At 35.2% G+C, this 21965-nt stretch overlaps 2 protein-coding genes across 2 annotated transcripts; one reads left to right on the forward strand and one right to left on the reverse strand.

The window, feature by feature from the left end:
* Positions 1–906: 906 nt before the first annotated feature.
* AGO5 (Argonaute family protein) lies at positions 907–7664 on the forward strand. The gene is made up of 22 exons (XM_086234874.1): positions 907–1649; positions 2085–2302; positions 2435–2584; positions 2685–2818; positions 2912–3021; positions 3399–3499; positions 3792–3930; positions 4020–4136; positions 4241–4351; positions 4443–4514; positions 4689–4808; positions 4889–5060; positions 5142–5263; positions 5345–5482; positions 5558–5700; positions 5792–5854; positions 5956–6019; positions 6327–6462; positions 6547–6620; positions 6778–6872; positions 6975–7006; positions 7119–7664. Exons 1-22 carry the CDS (start codon positions 999–1001, stop codon positions 7283–7285), a joined length of 3129 nt encoding a protein of 1042 aa, XP_086091000.1. The 5' UTR covers positions 907–998; the 3' UTR covers positions 7286–7664.
* Positions 7665–8820: 1156 nt separating this feature from the next.
* On the reverse strand, positions 8821–12494 carry LOC147298928 (aspartic proteinase 36-like). The gene is made up of 10 exons (XM_086239554.1): positions 12042–12494; positions 11433–11562; positions 11065–11315; positions 10737–10964; positions 10464–10626; positions 10201–10274; positions 10004–10100; positions 9558–9624; positions 9349–9420; positions 8821–9263 (listed from the first exon to the last, which is right to left on the reverse strand). Exons 1-10 carry the CDS (start codon positions 12272–12274, stop codon positions 9088–9090), a joined length of 1491 nt encoding a protein of 496 aa, XP_086095680.1. The 5' UTR covers positions 12275–12494; the 3' UTR covers positions 8821–9087.
* Between the last annotated feature and the right edge of the window lie 9471 nt (positions 12495–21965).

Below are 21965 nucleotides of genomic sequence, written 5' to 3' on the forward strand. Positions count from 1 at the left end.
TTAGGGAATAAGTTTAATAAAATTCACTCATATGATAATAAATAAATTAGTTATACCACGTGTCAATGTTACGGTTATACATAATGCGCCTACCTAAAATTGTGTTATGGACTTTGTGGTGCTGTTTTGTTTATAAACACAATATATGGCAAGAAAATCCAAAATTCAAAATTTATATCAGAAAATCCTTGTCCAAACGTATAATTATTATTTTACGAAAAAAAGATTTTTCTTCTTTGACTAGGAATGTAATTTTTTTCAATGAACCTGAAAATAAACTTCAAAAAATGTAAATCCTAATTAGCCTAAACCAAATTCATAGTTTTAGATACGAACAAAAGTCTGGAGTACGTGTTAAAAGTGTTAAGAGGTTAGTATAAAAAAGCTTGAACAATTACCAATTTTATTATTAGTCCCAATTTTAAAGTGAAAATTTCAAGTTAATGACGCGCCAAACCATTGGTATTTCTTACAACAGAGACAGAAATCAAGCGTCTCTCGTCTTCGAATAACAGTCAGCCCAACCAAACCCAAACCTAATTATTTGCTCTTTAATATATTAATAATCTAATATTTATTCCTAATTGCCCTTCATTATTTCCAGCTGAAACATATCTTGGAACATAACCCCCAATTCTGTGCCTAAAAACTTGTGCACATTTGTAGTGGGCCTTAGCGTTTTTCGTCACGGTCCCTACGAGTGGGGAGGGGCAAAATCGTCATATGAGACAAATATCCGTACTGTGAGTGAGAAGGGGAGGGGCAAAATGGTCCTAAAAGATTGGAATTGAGCCGTCAGAGCTTTCCTTGTAATTTCAACGGAAGGCTTCCTTTGCACGTCTCCGCCTTTTTCTATAAATACATGCACACACACTAACATTCCCCCACCCACTCTCTCGCCCTCTCTCTCTCTCTCACTCTCACTGGCAGTTTTCTCTTCATCAACAAAGTCTCTCCCTCTCTAACTTACTCTCTCGCTATCAACCTAAAGACTGACAATGTCGTCGTCGCGAGGTGGCCGAGGAGGCCGAGGTCGCCATTCCGACGCGTCGTTTGGAGGAGACGCGGGATCGTTTCAACGCGGCGGAGGCCGCGGACGCGGACGAAGCGGTGGCTCTAACCCGCCGTACGAGGCAGACGTAGGCTCAGGCCAGCGAGGCCGCGGAGGCCGCGGTCGAGGAAGAGCCGGAGGATCGGGCGTGGCTCCTACTCCGGCTCCGGTGCCGGCTCAAACTTATGGTCCACCGCCGGCTCAAACTTATGGTCAACCGCCGGCTCGTACTCAAGCTCCTGCGCCGACGGCTCTGCAGGCTTCATCGAGTTCGGCTCCTCCTCCGGCTTCGACGCCTCAGGCGGTGGCTTCGTTGAACGCCGAGATGGAGCAGAAACTCACATTGAAGGATCCGGCGGCGGCTCCTCAGTCGGCTCCACCTCCGGCGTCGGCTACTCAGTCGGCCCCACCTCCGGCGTCGGCTACTCAGTCGGCCCCACCTCCGGCGTCGGCTACTCATTCGGCCCCACCTCCGGCGTCGTCCAAGGCTGTTAAGCCTCCGGCAAGGCCGGGTTTTGGTACTGTCGGGAGGCGAATCACCGTGAAGGCCAACCACTTCTTCGTCGAGGTTGCGGACAGAGATCTCCACCATTACGATGTGAGCTCTTAGTTCATCTATTTTATTTTTGTGAATTTTAACATTTATATGTGATTGTGCTGCTATTCATGTGTATTTGTACTGTTCAATGTCGTTTTGCATAAAGAATAATTTATTTTTGTCACATAACCTTTTTTTTTCTTTACTTATTTTTCTAAAATAGTCGTTGCTAATTTTTTTTGTAATTTGTTGGAGCCAAAATAAATTAGTTTGTTTTTTTTTTGTCGTGAATAAATTAGTTTGTGGTTCAGTGCTTGTGACTCAGAAAGTTGTTTTGGGAACCTTGAAACTCTTTTGATATTTTGAAAATGACAGTAGTCGGGGAATTTTCTCGGATTTTTTTTTCCTGTACTTGCTTTTTCTTTGTGTTCATGTTATTATTGCCATATTGTTGTGGTTGCTTGGGTATTTGACAAATTCAATTGATGGCCTTAGGTTTCAATCACCCCAGAAGTTACTTCAAAAAAGATCAACAGGGATGTCATTAATCAGCTTGTTCGTTTGTACTCTGAGTCACATTTGGGCAAGAGAATGCCGGCCTATGATGGCAGGAAAAGCCTATATACAGCTGGGTCATTTCCATTTGATTCAAAGGAGTTTTTGGTTAAGTTACCTGAAAAAGATGGTCGTACTGGGCCATCAGGTTCAAAGAGGTATTTTCCCAGTGAGGTGTCACCGTGTCACTGCATGTTTGTCTTTTTGTTTTACTTTACGTATTTTTTTATAGTTCTTTCTGGGTTTTGAACTTCATTGTATTTGATTGCTCTACTCATTTAAACCTGCAGGAAGGATAGAGAGTTTAAGGTGGCTGTCAAATTGGCCAATAAGCCTGACATTTATCAACTACAACAGTTCTTACGCAGCAGACACCTCGAAATGCCTCAAGAGGCTATACAAGTTCTTGATGTTGTTCTTAGGGCCACACCATCTGAAAAGTAATGTCTCTATCTGTTAAAAATGTGTATAGTTTTTTGTTTTAAATTTTTATGACTTGGTTTTCTCACTATTGTTTGAATTTTGTATTTTCTTGCACAGGTACACTGTTGTCGGGAGGTCATTTTTCTCCACTGAGCTTGGGCAGCCAGGCGACCTTGGGGATGGTCTAGAATACTGGAGAGGATTTTACCAAAGTCTGAGGCCAACCCAGATGGGGCTGTCGCTCAATGTTGGTAAGGCTTCTACCTACATTTCCCTGTCTTAAGAATTATTCTAAGTCAAGCAATAAAAATGACTTGGCTTCATGTTCTGTTTCAATGTTGCAGATGTGTCTGCCAGATCTTTTTATGAACCCATCCTGGTGACTGAATTTCTTGCTAAGCATTTTCACTATCGAGATCTGTCGAGGCCTTTGCCTGAGCGTGATTGTATTAAGGTATTCACCATTTTCCTGTCACTCACCATAAATTGGCTGCTAATTTTCTGAATGTGCAGCACAAGTTATTCGTAACATGTATAGGTTATATTATAAGCTGAATATGTTAACATGAAGATATATTGAATTTCAACATGTAATCGGTTGTTGTATGCATTTTGTCTTCAAGGCTATTCTGTGAGTGCAAACCTCTTATTGTGAATGATTTTGACTTGGTGCCTTTTTGGATATCACTTCCTGTGACTTACATTGCAAATGTCCACGAAAATAATATTCTCGCCTTGTGCTATCTTCTCACTTCTGTCTGTCCAGAAATATTTACTTGTGTATCTTTCTTTCTTTTGACAAAACTGATTGTGACCTTCTAATACTTACAGGTGAAGAAAGTCTTGAAGGGGGTAAAGGTGGTACCTAGTTATAGGCAAAATGGGTCTTACAGAATCACAGGTCTTTCTGCACGACCCTTGAGCCAACTGACGTGAGTATTGAACCTGTTTGCATAAATGTTTATTTGTAGATGTTATGTGTGGCAGTTTACCAGGAGCTTGAAAAATAGTATTAGAGTATCAGAATTTTTATGCTAATATATCAGTATTTGTTTGAAGTGGTTTTACTTAATTTATAATGTGATCAATACAACGCAGAAGAATGGAAAAAGTAAAATGTATTTATGTTAGGATTGCTTGTGGAAGTGACATAGAATGGCAAATTCTTTATATATAGGTACACGTTTTGTTTGATTCAACTTATTATTCAACTTTGCATTCTAGGTTTCCTCATGAAGGCAAACAAACCGAAATGTCAGTTGTTCAATACTTCCGTGACACGTACAATATTGGACTCAAGTATGTGGCTCTTCCTGCCCTCAAAGCTGGGAGTGATTCTAAACCTGCTTATTTGCCTATGGAGGTTATCTCTTGTTCTTGACTTTATAAGACTTTTATCTATTATACTGATTTTCTTGTAACAAGATAAATTGACTTTTATCTATTGTACAGCTTTGCTCTATTGTTCCTGGACAGAGATACACCAGGAAACTTAATGAGAAACAAGTAACAGCCCTACTAAGAGCAACTTGTCAACGTCCTGCAGAAAGGGAAAATAATATAAAACAGGTATACCTATGTTTTTCTTGACAATGAATGCATTTCTGTACATAATATTGATCATGGATGGATTTTATCTTGTTTATTGTGGTTATGTTGCTACATCTATGCAGATGGTTCGACAAAACAATTATAACAGGGATGTCCTGATAAAGGAGGAATTTGGAATACAACTGAGAGAAGAAATGACAATGGTTGATGCTCGAGTTTTGCCAGCTCCAATGGTAATGATGGGTTCATATTTCTTTTGAGCAGAAGTACTAGCGATAATAATCTTCCGTATTTTGCACTGAATGTTTATTTGGATGGCTACAGCTGAAGTACCATGAAACTGGGCGTGAACCAAAAGAAAATCCCTTGAATGGGGCGTGGAACATGATGAACAAGGTGGGGGGTGGTAGTGGCTTTCACATTTTTTAGTTGAATTTGGTAATTATGTGTATGCTGAACAACAATGCATGTGTGTCAATTCTTCTTTTATTTATTTTTTCTCAACTTCATGTAGTATTTGTTCTTAAAGCTTAGTTACGGATTTTTTTTGTTGTAATTCTGGTTTTTCAGAAAATGGTTAATGGTGGCAAATTGGAATTCTGGGCGTTTGTCAATTTCTCCCGATGGCCCCAGGACTTAAGCTCTCAATTCTGTGGAGATTTGGTCAATATGTGTAACAGTAAGGGGGTGGTATGTGCCTTTTTCCAAAGCTGATTCCTTTGTGTGCTGTTTCTGCCCTGAATTTCTTGATCATATTGTTTTTCTTCTAGGAATTCTTTTCCAGACCTTTACTTCCCTTACAGTCAGCTCATCCTGGGCAAATTGAGAGGGTGCTCAGAGATATTCACAAGTCGTCTGTCCAGAAATTTGAAGAAATGGGGCAAAAGGGGAAGCAACTCCAATTATTAATTATCATTTTGCCTGATGCAACTGGATCTTATGGTGAGTAGCAAACCAGGACCCAATACTGTGTTGTCTTGCTGTAGAGTCATGCTTAAAAGTTTTTTGTCTTGCTGATTGCAGGGATGATAAAACGAATATGTGAAACAGAACTGGGCATTGTCTCTCAGTGCTGTCAGCCTAAGGCAGCAGGGAAGCTTAGTAAGCAATACCTGGAGAATCTGGCACTGAAAATTAATGTGAAGGTTTGTTCTCCATGCCTTGTGCTTGACCACTTCTTGTCTTTTGGCCATTAAAATTTTTATAAAGTTTTTAAAATTTTGTAGGTTGGCGGTCGAAACACTGTTTTAAATGACGCCATTCAAAGGAGGATTCCTCTTGTTTCTGATCGCCCCACTATTATCTTTGGTGCGGATGTTACTCACCCACAACCGGGGGAGGACAGTAGCCCATCTATAGCAGCGGTAAACTGAGTCTTCTACTATTCCATTAATGAAAACTCTTGCTGTTGTGTTTACCTGTTAATTTACCCTTAACAGGTGGTGGCCTCAATGGATTGGCCGGAGGTCACCAAGTACAGGGGAATTGTTTCAGCACAAGCTCATCGTGAAGAAATAATCCTAGATCTATACAAGACCCGTCAGGACCCTGTGAGGGGTTTGGTTCATGAAGGAATGATCAGGTAAGGAGGTCAACTTGTAATATATATATATATATTTTTTTTTTCTGGTAACAAGTATTTTTCTTATGCCTGCTTGTTGTCATTTCTTTAGAGAGCATTTGATTGCATTCCGAAGATCAACTGGCCAGAAACCACAAAGAATTATCTTCTACAGGTAGTTTTTCATATGTAATCAATTATGTTACACAACAGTTGCTGATATCTTTGTTTTGAAAGGAACAGTTGCTGATATCTGTTTTTTATGTTACCTGACAGAGATGGAGTAAGTGAAGGCCAATTCAATCAAGTTCTGCTGTATGAGATTGATGCCATAAGAAAGGTATCTTCCTGAATATTAGAATTCAGTCTTATTTCTGGAGTTGAAGTGGGACGGATTGAAATTAGAATTTTAAAGTAATAGAAGAACTACAAAGGAATATTATTATTATTATTATTATTATTATTATGTAACAAAAAAATTTCTTTATTTGGTATTTGACTAAATCTAATGATGTTCTTAATCTGTTGCAATATAGATGTGTCTAGTGTCTACCATAACAGAGAGACCTCTCTCTCTCTCTCTCTCTATATATATATATATATATATATATGTGTGTATATCATTATATTATCTCAAATTTTTGCAGGCCTGTGCCTCTCTGGAGGAGAATTATCTTCCACCAGTTACTTTTGTGGTGGTGCAGAAAAGGCATCATACTCGCCTATTCCCTGCTGACTACAGAAATCGTAATGAGATGGATAGGAGTTCCAATATTCTGCCAGGTTTTGAGTTTAGCTGCTTTGTGATGAAATAAATATATATTTTTCCCTTTTTGAGCATTAACTGTTTGTACCTTTTGTGTTTAGGCACTGTTGTTGACACCAAGATTTGCCACCCGACAGAATTTGATTTTTATCTCAACAGTCATGCTGGAATCCAGGTACTACTTCTGCTACTAAAATATTTTGCTGGAAGATCCCCTGCTCCCTTCTGGGGATGTATTTGGGTGCTATGCTCTGCTCAGCTAAATATGAACATCTTCTGTTTAATCTGTTGTTGTGGTATAATTTGAATTTTCTTGTCGATTGCGCATGCAGGGGACTAGCCGTCCAACACACTATCATGTCCTGTTTGATGAAAACAATTTCACTGCTGATATTCTGCAAATTTTAACAAACAACTTGTGCTACACGTAAGTATACAATGATCTCAATAGATTTAGTTTGCGCTTGTGCCTTGTGTTCTGGAAACATTTATGTTTGACTACTAAATTTTATGCCAAATACTTTTTCAGGTATGCAAGGTGCACACGTTCAGTTTCCATAGGTGAGAGCTTCTGTTGTCTTTTTTTCCCCCCCCTTGTATTGTTCTCAATTTCCCATAAATTATGCATTTGATGATTGCTCACCACTGATGAGCAATGATATTGTACATGCAGTGCCTCCTGCCTATTATGCTCACCTGGCTGCTTTCCGAGCACGATATTACATGGAGGGGGAATTGTCAGATGGAGGTTCTGTAACTGGTTCTTCAACTGGGAGTACAATTGTTCGACCCCTTCCCAAGATCCTAGGAAATGTGCAGGATGTGATGTTCTTCTGCTGAGCTAACTCTCTACTTTTGTGGTGATGAAACTGGCTTTTCTTTTTGGTGATGGGTCTTTGTGAGGCACCTTTTTTTGTTACCAGCGGTGTTCTATCCATACAATTAAGTCGCAGCAGACGTGAAGTTGATTTTGGTTCTTCTGAAGAATGAGACATCTTAAATTCATATGGTTTTTTTGTAAATTTATCTTACTGGGTCCCCGGGATAGTTATCTTGTGGGTCAGTCCTTGACCCTAACTTTTTGCTTACTATTGACTGCTATAGTCCCGCTGGATGTGAATTCTATCAAAATCAGTTTAGATTTAGATGACATATTTTGTTTGACCAGAAGAAAAGATGATTATAATTTGATTTTCTCTAGCTTGACATTACAAGCCAACTCTCTCTTTCTTCAAGTGGGTCTATTTTGCACCAGTAGAACACTTTTGTGCTACTGCCACTCTGGGCAGGTTTCATTGGTTGAGTTACTTTGCTATTTGCGCAAGTATTCAGAACCCATATCAAGGTTTACTCATATTGCGTAAGCTGAGGGTTACTTGGTGTGGACTTTGCAAGTCCGTTATGAGTTTATGACAGCTTAGAATCCCTACCTTCCATCTATAGCTAGGGCGAGGAGAAAAATACCTTATACGTGAATATGTATTATACCTTATACGAAGTGAACATCCCAAACAAATGTTGTATACAGTCTCAGTGAGTATTGATAAAGAAGACGATATGCTAACACTCTCATGTGTACTATAAAGCATCAGTATATGTTAATTGCTGGCGTTGAAACTCAACTGTTGAACCACCTCCAATTTCCAATTGATTCCAGAGAGAATTTGACATAATTTTGGCTCTTGGAGAATAGAGAATGTATATCTTTTTCCATAGGTTGGTGGGGTGTTATATAGGGGTGGTTTTCATGTCCTTTGTTGTGTTTGAAATTTATAATATGCAACGGAAAATAATTAAGTCCTTAGTTTTGAAGACTTTTTCATTCTCAATTTCTGATGTGGACCAATAAACCTGTAAGTTGTAACATATGTCAATATCTTGAAAAAATAATAGCAATTATTGAATTATGAAATAAACTTATTTAAAAGGAATGGCACATGTTATAAAATTATTGGCACTGAGGATAAGAAAGTCCTCAAAACTAAGAACCCAAGTATTTCCCATATATGACTAACACCACTCTCTGAGTGGTAATATGACTAACTTATTAGGTTTTCTCTCACTGTTTTTTTTGTTTTAACAAAGTTTTAAGGAGGCAATTATCCTAATGGGGGAAAATCTAAATAGGGAGTGCTGTTATATGGATTATGGACTAATGGATGACCACCCCCAGTGGTTTTCCTATTCTAAATTCATGGGACCTATTTTTTCTTTTATAATCAATTATTACTATCCTTATAGTTACTACCTTAGTAATTTTATCTAAATTTTGGTAGCCAAAACTAACTTCATAATAATTGAAACTTAGCATACAGAAAATAAAAACATATGAGCTCAATTAAGGCCCCACACGAAGCAAGTTTTGTATAAACTAATATCTCATTGAACCAATTACAAGTAATGTATTAATTTACAACGTCAACAGAGCTATGTGTGTAATTCTACATGGTTGATGAAAAAAAACAAAAAAGAACTCGAGAAAAAAAAAAGCCACAAACCTATTGCATACTGAACAGCCAAAGGGGGTTATGGAAATTATAGCACATGGTCTTGCTGGTTGCTATAAATATAAGCCAGCAAGAGAATAAATATACAATGGAAAAGGAAAAAGAATGGTAGCCCCAGATAATTTGAACTATATGCTATAAAAACATGAAGCTTCCTAGCATGGATATGATAAGCACAAGGAAAGCCACCATACTTGCTGGTATCAGCTGATCATTATTATGCAGAGAAGTGCTGTCACTAAGCTGTCCTGCATTGACATATTCACTTTTTCCAGAGCTACTAGTTGCAGAGACATTAACTGACATTGAACCTAATAAGATATATATAATACAAGGGGTCAGATACAAAGGAAGGATTGCATAAAATTGCTTTCAGGTAGGAATGTTGAAACTTACAGTCATAGTTAGCCCATCCAATTCGTTGACCAGCCAAATCATAAACAACTATTTTGTCTTTTAAGACGAGGTCTGGAAGAAGTAAGATCATGTTAATGTTAATGTATATCCAATATGCATAAACGAGTGCAACAAACTGTGGAAGGAAGTGGTCTAGAATCTATATTATATATTAGTCAATGAAAAGTATCCAAATTTGGTGTCCGTACCTCCTAGAATCGTTATTGCTGAACCTTGAATTTTCTGAAGGCCAATGCACCACCTTGCAGCACCTGCCTGTAAGAAGAAGTTTTCCCATCTCAGCTAAAGATTCAGACCGCAAAACCGAAATTCTACACAAGGTTATAAAAAAAGAACAAGCAATGCAGGGATAGTGTAAAGCTTATAGCTTGAAAAAAATCTTTTCCCATTTCAAATAAATAACAGTGCTGATGAGTAGAGACCAACAGTTAATGGAGGAAATGGTGAAGAAAAAGCAGCAGAATGTATCCTAAGGAATAGTCAAGAAGACATATATGCAATTGGAGAATGGATTAAAAGGACTGTTCATTAGAATAGGCAGATGCATTTCACTCCAACTCAACAACATTTTGTGTGAAATAGAATGTCCAAGCATGTCCCCAGTAACTGAAAATAACTGAAAAAGAAAACTTACAACAGAACTCTGCCGTATAAGGTAGTCTTGAGGTCTCAGAATCAGGGATGCGCCACCAGCAAAGTTTAAACTCACTTGAGGAAATACATCATTGATACTGAACAACAAATAAGCATACATTTCAGAGTAAAATCATTACAAAAGAGAAAAGCACTGAGTGAAGAAAGAATGGAGATAAATCAATCCAGAAAGTGAACCTGGATGGGATTAAATAACACTGATTTCCGTTGGAAACAACAGGCTGTACAGATTGTGAAACAGATGTAGTAATCTGCATAAAAAAACATAGTTCAAATTTCTCCAACTTTGTGAAATGCAAGACTTAGTCTCATCACCAGAAAGATTGACTAAATTAACATCTAAAAGAGCATGATGCTTTCATTTTTTTTTCTCTTGAAGCATCAGAATGATGTTCTAAACAGACTAATTACAACTAGAAAATCGCATAACTAAGACTTACAGCATTGATAAAAGGATCATAAGCTTCTGCTGCAAGGTATGCCAAAGTTGTACCAGAATCAACTATGGTTCCTCGGTTGCTTGATGTTGCAAACACTGCTGGATCAATGGGCAAAGGTTGCCCATTGACAGAAATGCTCTGCAGATTCAAGTTATAATGTGGCCTGAAACATTGAATGTCCAAATGATTAGTCAAAACACCGCATTATATGATTAAAATTTCGGGGGTGATATTGTAAGATGTGCTGTGTAACTATAATAGAAAGGAACGTACTGTGATGGGACAAGCGGGCTATAGATTATATTTGGTTCCACAATCTCGCCGATAACCAATATACCTCCACCACCATCATCGCCCCTCAAGCAGTGGGAGAAGACATTTGGTGCTACTCCTTGTGAGGACAATTGGGAGATGACAGACATACCCTGTTGGCCAAACCCAAAGATCCCATCAACTGCTCTATCTGACTTTGTCAAGTCTCCAGTCTGCAAGGTGCTACACCTGTTTTTACCATACAAGGAATGACTTCCAAGAGTTGAGCAAAATGTACAAAAGACTATAAATCAATTATTTAACTTGCGAAGACTAGTTATAAGCTCACCCAAAGACAATGGAAGCTGAAGAATTTGCTGTTAAAGAACCTTCAAGAATTGTGTCAAGATGCAACAAGTCAGATACATAATAACCTGATGTCCCACTGCCATCTCCATACTGGAATGTGTATGTACACTGGTTAGTCTGAGTGGAACATTCGGAATCTGAGGATTGAATCCCAAGACTGCATCTTCGATCCGAACACGAAACCAATTGTGACGTTGAGGAGCTTCCAGGATCAAAGAAATTGAGCTCAACCTGTAAGAATTACAAGCAATCATTTTGAAAAATATATCAGCATATGGCTCCCAAGTTTTCACAAACTCAAAATCATGGAAACCATCAAAGGAATTCGTAAGGAAATGTGAGTTTTACCTGGAGTCCACTTGTTTCAGGGCAACCATTGCAGGAACCACAACTGACCCACAGAACATCACTTCCAGTATCAATCTGCACATAATAATCTCTTGGAGGAGAACCCAATTGCAGTTTTGTAAAATAAAGCCTATAAGAGAAGAATAAATTGTAAGAAAGCATCAGAATTAGTAAGAATCCTCCAAAATTTAAGATGATAAATGCCCATTACTGTTATGAAAAATAAAGCTTGAAACTGAACTGAAGCCAAAGCAAAATTTTAGTGACCACTATGGCACTATGGACAATAGACAGCAACAGCAAATAAGGAGCATACCCAGAAAATAATTGAGAAAATGACCAAAAGAAAAGTATAGAACTTTTTAAGGAAACAAATAAAGAAATAGAAGAGAAAATAAACAATCAATCAACCACAGAAGGGAACTGATTTAAAAGAAAGAAACGAATCTAAAAATGGAAACCATTATCCACAAAATCAAATCAAAACCCACATAACGTTCACAACCACACAAAAATATCACATGAAGAACAAAAAGTGAGAAACACAGAAATCAAAGAAAACCCATTTCACAAAACTGTGATTGAGAAACAGAGGAAGTGAGAGATTACCCAACGCGGAACGGATCGAAGGTCCCCTGGACAAGGAAATCAACGACGCCGTTTGAGGACTGCAGCATTCTTCCATGCCTGACTCTGTCCCGAGCTCTGAGTTGACTCAGCTCCACAAGGTGGTTGGTGGGAAAAGCTCTCTCGAGGCTGAGGGTCGCCGGAAAACTAGAAAACACGGTGGCTGCCGACATGAGAATTGCGGCGGCGACCAGAATTCCGGCGGGAAAGCCCATTGAATTAATAAATGAAAACAACAACAGAGATTTAACAGTTTAGTAATGTTCCTAGTGGTTTTGGTTTTGATTGGATTGCAAGGCAAAGATTGAGTTAACAAGTGTTGTTGTTGTTGTGCATCTTTTATGGAAATATTGAAAGAAAGAGTCTTCCTCAGAGAGAGAGAGAGAGAGAGAGAGAGAGAGAGAGAGAGAGGAAGGGTCCTCCTTGACAACAAAACAGAAGTTTCAAAAACATGGAAATGGATTACGTTTCCTGCTTTATACTTGCTTACTACTTATTTTCGTTCTTTTTTAATTTATTTTCTTACTTTTACGGTTTTACTTTTCTTTTTTGCAATTATTATTTTTATTTCGTTTTTTCAAGTACGAATTTTGAGTTTGAGTTATGACTTATGGAGTTATGGGAAGTGGAGACTTCGTTCTTGCTTTTTCCTTGTTTGGTGAACTGCAAAAATCATGGCGCGTACCAACTACGCGCTCCCTTTTTTATTTGTTCTCTTTTTCTTTTTTATTTTATCAGAACTTTTTCCATGTGTTATATATGCGAAATCAGAGGACTGAATCCTCTTCTTATCTACACTCGCTATTAATCATTATAATATGGTGCCAATTGCCAAGCTTTAGCTTAACTTCGTCACTAAGAAAATTTTGTAGTATTTTCCAAGGTTTTTTTTCAATTATTTATTTTTAAGTTATATGATATTCATACATTTGATTTTAAAAATAAAAATTTAAAAATCAACACCATCAAATAAATTGATGCTACATAATTTGAAAACATAAGTTGAGAATACATATTTTTCCATCATATAAACACTTGTTTAGCTTTTGAATAATTCGGATTGGCTTTTTAATAGTAAAATTTAGATTTTGTAAAACATTATTGTATTTGTTCATATTACATACGAGTACTTATTAAAGACCAACTATTACGGATATGTAAGATTAATAATGGTTGAGGATTGCGTTACAAATCTTTAAAAAACACTTATTAATGGTTGCCTATTTTTGTTTTTTTCACAATGATCATACTCATAGACATTCTATTAATCACGGTCGATTTCAAGATTTGCACAACTATGCGCAAAAACTAAAAATAAGATTTTTGTTCATATAAGAAAAAAAAGAGATGAAGATATATGTGCATTTTGAAGTTACTTGTCATTTTTGTTTCATAACTTTGGCTTACACCCAACCATAACTTAAACCATATACAATCCTACTAATGGCCAGTTTGGTATTGCTATAAGAAAAAACAGCTGTGAAGTAAAACAGCTGTGAAATAAAGTCAGCTGTAAAGTAAAGCAGTTGAGTGTTTGATAAATTATGTTTTCAAAAGTGCTGTGAGTGCAAAAAACAGTATCAAAGTGTTTGGTAAATGTTAATATAAAAATGCTGTGACTGTGTATAATTACTAAAATGAACATGATGCTGAAAGTGCATTTCACTTATTTGTTTGGTAAAAATAATATGTTTTTTTACTTGTTTTTGAAATTTTTTACTACAAATTTTTATTAGCAATAATTTTTCTAAGAACAACATTATTAAATAAGTATGCCTATTATTTTTTTAGGTATATTATAATTTTAATCCTATAAATAAAATATCATAATTAATTATCACAATATAAAATGTAACTAACAATGGACATATTTTTTAATTTAAAATAAACAAATAAAAATTATAGAAATCAATGAGGGTATTTTGGGTAAAATAAAATATTCATTGTTGCTGTGAGTCACTGCAGCTTTCAAAAGCACCTAAAAACTTGCTTTCTGTTTTTGTTGTGGGAAGTTGAGAATTATGGGAAAAAGCAGTTTTTTATTTTTTTACCAAACACCAAAACTACTATAGATGATTGAGAATTGTCATCCACAGCAACTTTTGGGTCCTCCACCATAATCTCAAACGGAGCCTAAGATAATATAAAAGTTGGTTGATTTTTGTCTTATTTCATCCTTCTCTTTTTTCGGTCAAAGTTTCCCTCCTTCAATCTTTAATTCAAAAGCTCATCAAGTTATTATTAAATTCGATTTGTTACTTTAATCCAAAGTTCTGAAATTGATAATTGATAAAGATGACCTTTAGAAGTATCGCGAATTTGGCATGCAAAAAATATATGATATATCCCAAGAAAATGAAGTTAAAGGAGGACTTGCAACATGCTTTAAAGGGTTAAGACTATGTCTGAACCCAACTAACCGAGAAAAAAAATAATAACCTAGCGTTGTGTTTATGACTTTATTCGAGTCAAGGAGGATAAGAATCAAAATATTGCTATGATGTCAAGAAATGTTCAATCACTTTAACTAGAAGTTCTGCATATGCAAAATCTTGCATGTAGGAGCCACATGTTATTCCAAGAGTTAAAGGTTGATTGATGCAAAGATCAGACTAAGGAGCCGGCCATAAACTGGATCAAATATAGATTTAAGATCGGGAGAAGATTGTGAGAGAATTTAAATTTAATTCTTGTGTTATTAACTCTGATAAAACGTAAATACAAAGAGGGAATAATAAAACAAAAAAGGAGCGAAACCCTTAAATATAAGCAAAGCTTGGAAAATGATTTATGAGCTTATATTTTAGGTTTAAAAATGACAAGAAATGATGAGTTGCATAAACAAATTTAATATCTCTAGTATTGTAACCAATTAATAGAAAATCGGTGATTTGGGATTTGTGGCACTAATGTGTACATTCTTCTATATAAGTAAAGCTCATATGATTATGTTTTGAATGAATGCATTCTAGAGTACAAGAAGTACACTATAAAAAGCATGAATTCCACAAGCATTTCCTACAATTAATTCCATAAAAAATTGACCTTTTGTTGACCGTACAAATTCATTTTCCTTAACCCTTTGTGTGTCATACTCTGTACTAGCGACTTAGCGAGCAGAAGAGTGCCCAAGGACCAAGCCCATTATTTCCTTCAAAAAAGCCAAATCTTCCAAGGTTCCACTATCTCTATGAATTGCCATGTAGCACTTCTTTGTGAGCTTTAGCAGAACCCAATGCACAATTATTTCACATTTTCCTTTACATGGTCGGTTTTCAAAGCTAAAAGCGGTCCACAAACAATTGTTAAAAGCAAAGCAGGGTTTCCCTTTTCCCAAATGACTAATTTACCCCATACTTTTTGCTTGAGGTATTAATATTATTCATTTGAAAAATCGATTAATTTTGTAATAATAAATTGATTAATATTTATTGGAAATTAAATAAAGAGATAATTAGGGTTAGGTCCTTTAAAAGAACAGTTTTTAAATGAAGACCGAGAGTGTTTTAAAATTTATAAAAAAATCATTTTAATTCATAATAATTTATAAAAAAATCTTTTTAATTCATAATAAAGTCATTCCCTGATTTGAAGGGTATTTCTCTTCCTAAGGTATAAAGTGAGCTTTATAAAAGCTGCATGTTAGGTTTTAACTCCAAAATTTTAGGCGGAATTGAAGGGTATTTTCTCATATTTGAAGGGTATTTCTCCTCTTAGGGTGTAGAGTGAGCTTTCCGCCCAAAATTTCAGAGTTAAAACCTAATATGCAGCCGTCAAATAAGAAAAATAAAATGACTTAATTAAAAACCCTAAATCACTACCGATTTTAGTCTAAGAATTATTTATAAAATGGACTGCACTCTAAGTCTCCCTTAAATAAATGTGATCTCTACTTATTATATTACACAATCCTAATAATAGTTTTAAAAATTAATGATAATATGGCAATTCAATCACCTCATTTTTTATCTATCCACTTTTATTATACATATCACACATTGGGTAGTTTTTTTAATCTATCTCACACGCTAATGTGTATATTTGATATATGATGTACCATAATTTTGTGTTAAGAGTTCAAATGCTCATGAGAGTGTTTGAACACTCTTGGAATGCTTTTTTTTTTTTTTTGAATTAATTATCCTAAGCTAACTTTTACTTATTGTTTTTACTCTCTAATGCACCAATTAATTTTATTTAATAACAAGGTAAGTTGCAGCTAGCTGGCTTATCTTGAAATCTGGTCAATTGCCATTTTATTTCTTTTTTGTCTTTCTCTTTCTTCTTTTTTCACTTTCATCTTCTCTCTTTCTCCCCCATTATGTCTCTATTCTTTTTCCTCTTCATCATTTTCTTCTTCTTCTTCTTCGCAGAGCAAACACCTCCAAGAAGCAATGGATCTGCTCCGAGCTCGATCGAAGCCTTCTAGATCTGCTTTGACCACTTCGGCTTCTCCTCGATTGGGCATGATCACATCTCGTGGTAGACTCCTACTTTGATTTCTTATCAGTAGAAGGTTCTTGATTTTTTTTTTTTTTAAGCTTAGTTTCTGAAACTGTAATTTCTGGAACATTGCAAGTGAACTAAAATTGCAGTTTATTGGAGTTGCAGTTACTACTGTAGTTTCAGTTACTACTGCAGTTTCAGTTACTAACTGCAAGTGAAATGAAACTACAGTTTATTGGAGTTGTAGACTTGCAGTTGCAAATCATGTATAGATGCATGTGAAACTGCAGATCAGGTGTAGATGCAGGTGAAACTGCAGATAATGTGTAGATGTAGGTGAAACTGCAGATCATGTGTAAAGGCAGGTGAAACTGCAGATTATGTGTAGATGCAGGTGAAACTGCAGATCAGGTGTAGATGCAGGTGAAACTACAGATCATGTATAAATGGAGGTAATCAAGTAGTGAAACTACAAATGCATTAGTTACATATTCATTAGTTTGTTGCTGTAAATGCAGTAGAGAACATGAACAATTGTTGTTGTGAATTTTGCCAAAGTTAAATAATGGTGAACAATAATTTTAGGCTAGTAGTGTTTTAAGTTTTTGGGTCTCGTAGTTTTTTTTTGTGCCTATTACAGTTGTGAGGAGTGAGGACATGGTTGGTATTTTTGGTTTTTCTATGAGAACAGAGTTGCGCGGGGATCTAGTAGGTTTGTAGCATGTGGCCCGCAAAAGAATAATGAGCTGTTGGATTTTTATAGAATGTGACCCGTAAAGAAATAATGGAGCTTTAGGTGTATTTGATTAAGAAAAAAAGTTGTCAGTACATGTTTATTAATGGACTCTCTTTTTTTTGGGTCATTGCAGATTTGTAGTGCAATTGTAATTGATATATTTAAAAAAAGGTGCAGCAATAATGTGTTTTAAGTTATTAAGGATTATTTGCATGTGCGAGAATATGTTCTAGCATGATTTATGAAATCTATGTGTTTATGGTTTGTGACTAATAATTTTTGGAAAGATATATAGTGCAGTTTATTTTATGAGTCTTTCTTAGACTAAGACCGATAGTGATATAGGGTTAATTAAATCCTTTTATTTTTCTGATTTGACGGCTTTCTGCAACCTCTACAAAACCCACTTTACATCTTAGGAGGGGAAAACCCTTCAAATTGGGAGAAATGCCCTTCAAATCAGGAAATAACTATATTATGAATTAAAAATATTTTATTATAAATTAAAAGGACTTTATTATAAATTAAAATGACTCTTTTTATAAATTATTATGAATTAAATTTTTTTTTATAAATATTAAAACACCCACAGTCTTCATTTAAAAACTATTTTTATAAAAAAATTAAGCCTAATTATTGGTTATACAAAAGAGTCATCGAAGTAAAAATGGGAAGGATGACAATTTAAGTATAAATGAGTATAATGATAGTAAAACATTCACACATTGTCAATAAAGTATTGGAACGCCTTGACGATAAATGAGTGCATGCATGAAATTGTCTTTGATATTTTAAAATATAGACAATGTTTATGACTAGAAAGGAACGAGGACATAATTGACACTTGATCTTTTGTCACTCCGCAGTCGGCAGTCTGATATTCCTTTCCAGATTTTGAGGCAGCGATTTTGACCGCAAGCCGCCAGAGGAACAGAAGCGGCCACTGTCTGTCTGTTGCCGACTACGCAGCATCACTTTTTTTTTTTCTTTTTTTTTTTTTTTTAGGGGTCTGTACCCAGTATCACTTCAAAAAGAATCAAGCTAGTCAACAATATATCAATTATTTTTCCTTTGGTAAATAAGAAATGCCAATTTTTAGTTTTGGTTACAGATTTATCAATTACTCAAACAAGAATTAATGTAAATTATATATATATAAAATTAACATAGTTTACCAAAATTAAAGTTGAAAAATAATTATATGTGAGAGTCATATGTAATTTCTTTGACGTATATATAAGTGAAATTCATTTTTATATGATGTGTTCTATATACATGCATGTTTTGTACGAGAGAAGTTATATGCACTAGCGGAGGCAGTATCTTTATCTAAAAGGGACACTTACTATATAAATTTTTTGGAACACACAAAATATTTAGTATTGATTAATAATTTTTTTTTGTGTGTTATAAGCGTAATATTTTTTTTTTTATGAGTATTCAAATTTTAAGAATGTTGTATGATAACGTCATTGTTTTAAATGTACAATTGTTTCTCTCAATACATTCATAACAATAAAAATCATCTTTACATAAGTAGAATTACTTTCACAAATAAAAAATTTAAGAGAATTAACTTGTTCTTAAATTAATTAATCATTAAGTATTTTCAACAAAAATAAAGATTATTTTTTTTATAAAATGAGCAAGATAGATAAACTTTTACTATTAAAAAAAATATAATGAATATCTGGATTTACACATGTTACACAAGAAACTATTTCATTTTTAATATAAAAAATAATTATTTAAAAAATATATGTTATATATTAAAAAAAATAATAGAAAAATTAACAAAAAAAGTCAATTAATTAGAGGTGAGGGGAGCCTGTGTCCCCCTTGTCCTTATGTGGCTCTGCCACTGGTTATATGTGATCATTATATGCAAAGTTTTCTCAAAATATATAAAAATGTCTTGCAATACCATCGGAGGTATTTGACTAAAAAAATTATAATGAGAGATAGAACTTAAAAAGATTAATGTTAGATGTTTCATATTTTTGTACCACACCTAAGAATGGCAACATAGCATGGTGCGAATGAATTTACCATTAACATTCCCCCATGGGTATGTGTGTGTAGGTAGGTCTTGATACCTCGTTTGGAAAATATTTTTCTTATTAAAATAAGGGAGATTTAGAGTGTAGTCCATTTTATGAGTCTTTTTTAGACTAAAATCGATAGTGATTTAGGATTTTTAATTAAGTTCTTTTATTTTTTTTTTATGACTTTACGTTAGGTTTTAACTCCAAAATTTTGGGCAGTTAAAACCTAACATAAACCCTCTACAAAGCTCACTTTACACCCTAGGAGGGAAAATATTCTTCAAATCGAGGAAATACTTTATTATGAATTAAAAGAATTTTCTTATAAATTATTATGAATTAAAATAATTTTTTTATAAATTTTAAAAACCTTCAATCTCTATCTAAAAACTATTTTTCTAAAAAACATAAGTCTAATTATCTCTTAAAAGAATAACAAATCAACATATATACATAACATAATATACATAAAGAAAAAACTATGCCATGCCAGGTTCTCTTTTTCCTTTATGGTGCGTTTGGATGAAGTAATTTGAAACTACTAAGGAATTCACAAATGACAGAATTAAAAATGACGTAATTTAAAATTCTAGAATTTGTAAATTCTCTGGTTTGGATAAATGTAATCATAATGGAATTTAAATATGAAATTTATAGTAGTTTTATAAAAAAGTGATGGTGATGGTGGCAACAATAAAAATGATGTTTGTGGTAAGTTGATGATGGTAGTAGGGGTGATGGCCCACGGGCGAGGGGAAAAATGGTGGTGGCAAAAATTGGGGTATTGGAGGTGGTGGCAATGGAGACATTGGCGGTGATGGTGATGGTGGTGGCGACGGCAACGGCGATGGTGGTGGTGATGGCACTGGTGATGGAGGCGGCGGCGGCGGTGTCAATGTCAGTGATGGCGGTGTCAGTGGTGGTGACGGTGGCGGCGATGGTAATGGTAATAGTGGCGGCTTTGGTGGTGTTGGTGGTGGTGGCAGCGGGTAGTGGTAGTGATGGTGGCAGTGTCGGTGATGGTGGTGGTAACAGTGGCGGCGGTGTTGGTCGTAGTGGTGGTGGCAAAGGTGGCAGCGGTGGTGGTCGTAGTGGTGGCAAAGGTGGTGGTGGCGGCGGAGGTGGTGTCGGTGGTTGCGGTGGTGATAGTGGCGGCAGAGGTGGCGGTGGCGGTGGCAGTGGTGGTGACGATGGTGGTGGTGGTAGCGGCGACATGGTGGTAGTGGTGGTGGTATTGTAATTAATTGACAAGGTGATGGGTGGACACAACTTTTTTTTTTTTTTTATAAAAATTGGAATTTTGCAAATGACACAAATTTAGGTGGAATTTAAATTTGGAATTTACAGCCTTCAAATCCCAAGTTTTTTTCCACATAGAATTTACGAAATTCTATATTTATGGACCCAAACAAGGAAATTAGAGCATGTAATTTCTTAAATGCTGAGTTTTGTTTAAATTCCAAGTTTTTTTTCTCCATCCAAACACAATTTTATTAACATTTTTTTTTTTTTTGAGTTCATATGGTAGGCTAATATGGGACAATCATGTTATGGACTATGTTGTATTAGTTTTTTTTTTTTTTTTTCTAAAAAAGTGTGACCATAGCATGTGTCTTATTATATACGTGGCAATGTTACAATTATATAAAATAATTTTTGTAGATTGAATATATACTTAAAAAAAAAGCTTCCTATCACTTATATAATTACATGAAGGTTTTATTCATACTTAAAAACATTTTCTTTATTACAAAATAGATTTCATATATTGTTCAAAGTATATTAATTTATTTAATTTTCTTGCATTTATTTATTGGAGACAAGCATTGTCATTTTGGCTGTGTACGAACCAAGAAATAGAGACGGAAGCTTCCTAACATTCTTCCTAGAAATGGTACAAACAAATCAGGCACGCATACCTTGAAGGAGAGTGTTATTATATAATTAATATCCTGAATCTGAGTGAAGACTTTAGATAAACATATTATAAGCACAACTGGGAAGACAAACAAACCCACCTTGTTAGAAAATTGACCAAGCTTGAACCATATTCAATTAATTGACACAATGTAACAACTAAATAAATTTCCTTCTAAAAGTAATCAACAATATTCTATTAGTAATTTACTATGTTTAATAACAATGAATAGGTCCGTAAAAATGACTCAAGTCAGATGGGCCGGTTCGGCCCAATGATATGGGTAGGCCTATTCCAGTCCATTTGTAAACAGGTTAAGGTATAAGCCTTGCATTTTTTTTTTTTAACCATAAGTCGACCTTATATTAAGAGTTATAATTGATAAATAATGAAACATGTTTCATATATTATAATTTAGGGTTTTTTTTCTTTAAATTTCAATTGAAAAATAAGGCTGATAACTCAGCCCACGTGCTACAGTGCATTTCTAGCTTGATCCACTTTAATGAAATGTGCATGACGCGAAACCTACCGAGCGCTCGGTAGTGTTTACCGAGTGTTCGGCAATTGTCACTATGCAACAATAACTATTTGAACTATATAAAAATAATACTTATAGATATACTTTGTCTTTTCTTACATAAGTATATCAAAAAATAATGAAACTAACATAAAACACAAAATTCAAGCTTATGGAATCACATCTACTTATGTTATAATGTAAAAATGACTATTACTAATTGCCACTATTCGACAATGAA

This window comes from Dryas octopetala, chromosome 1 (genome assembly GCF_963921425.1).
Source record: "Dryas octopetala chromosome 1, drDryOcto1.1, whole genome shotgun sequence".
NCBI classification, from domain to species: domain Eukaryota; kingdom Viridiplantae; phylum Streptophyta; class Magnoliopsida; order Rosales; family Rosaceae; genus Dryas; species Dryas octopetala.

Bases quoted from the DNA above. Each gene is read 5' to 3' on its own strand.
- LOC147298928 (XM_086239554.1), bottom strand. From the start codon at position 12,274: ATGGGCTTTCCCGCCGGAATTCTGGTCGCCGCCGCAATTCTCATGTCG. The intron at 11,316-11,432 runs GTAAAACTCACA...TAATTCTTACAG, and splicing joins CTGAAACAAGTGGACTCCAG to GTTGAGCTCAATTTCTTTGA. The intron at 10,965-11,064 runs GTGAGCTTATAA...TGGTAAAAACAG, and splicing joins TCAGCTTCCATTGTCTTTGG to GTGTAGCACCTTGCAGACTG.
- AGO5 (XM_086234874.1), top strand. From the start codon at position 999: ATGTCGTCGTCGCGAGGTGGCCGAGGAGGCCGAGGTCGCCATTCCGAC. The intron at 1,650-2,084 runs GTGAGCTCTTAG...TGATGGCCTTAG, and splicing joins GAGATCTCCACCATTACGAT to GTTTCAATCACCCCAGAAGT. The intron at 6,463-6,546 runs GTTTTGAGTTTA...TTTTGTGTTTAG, and splicing joins GAGTTCCAATATTCTGCCAG to GCACTGTTGTTGACACCAAG.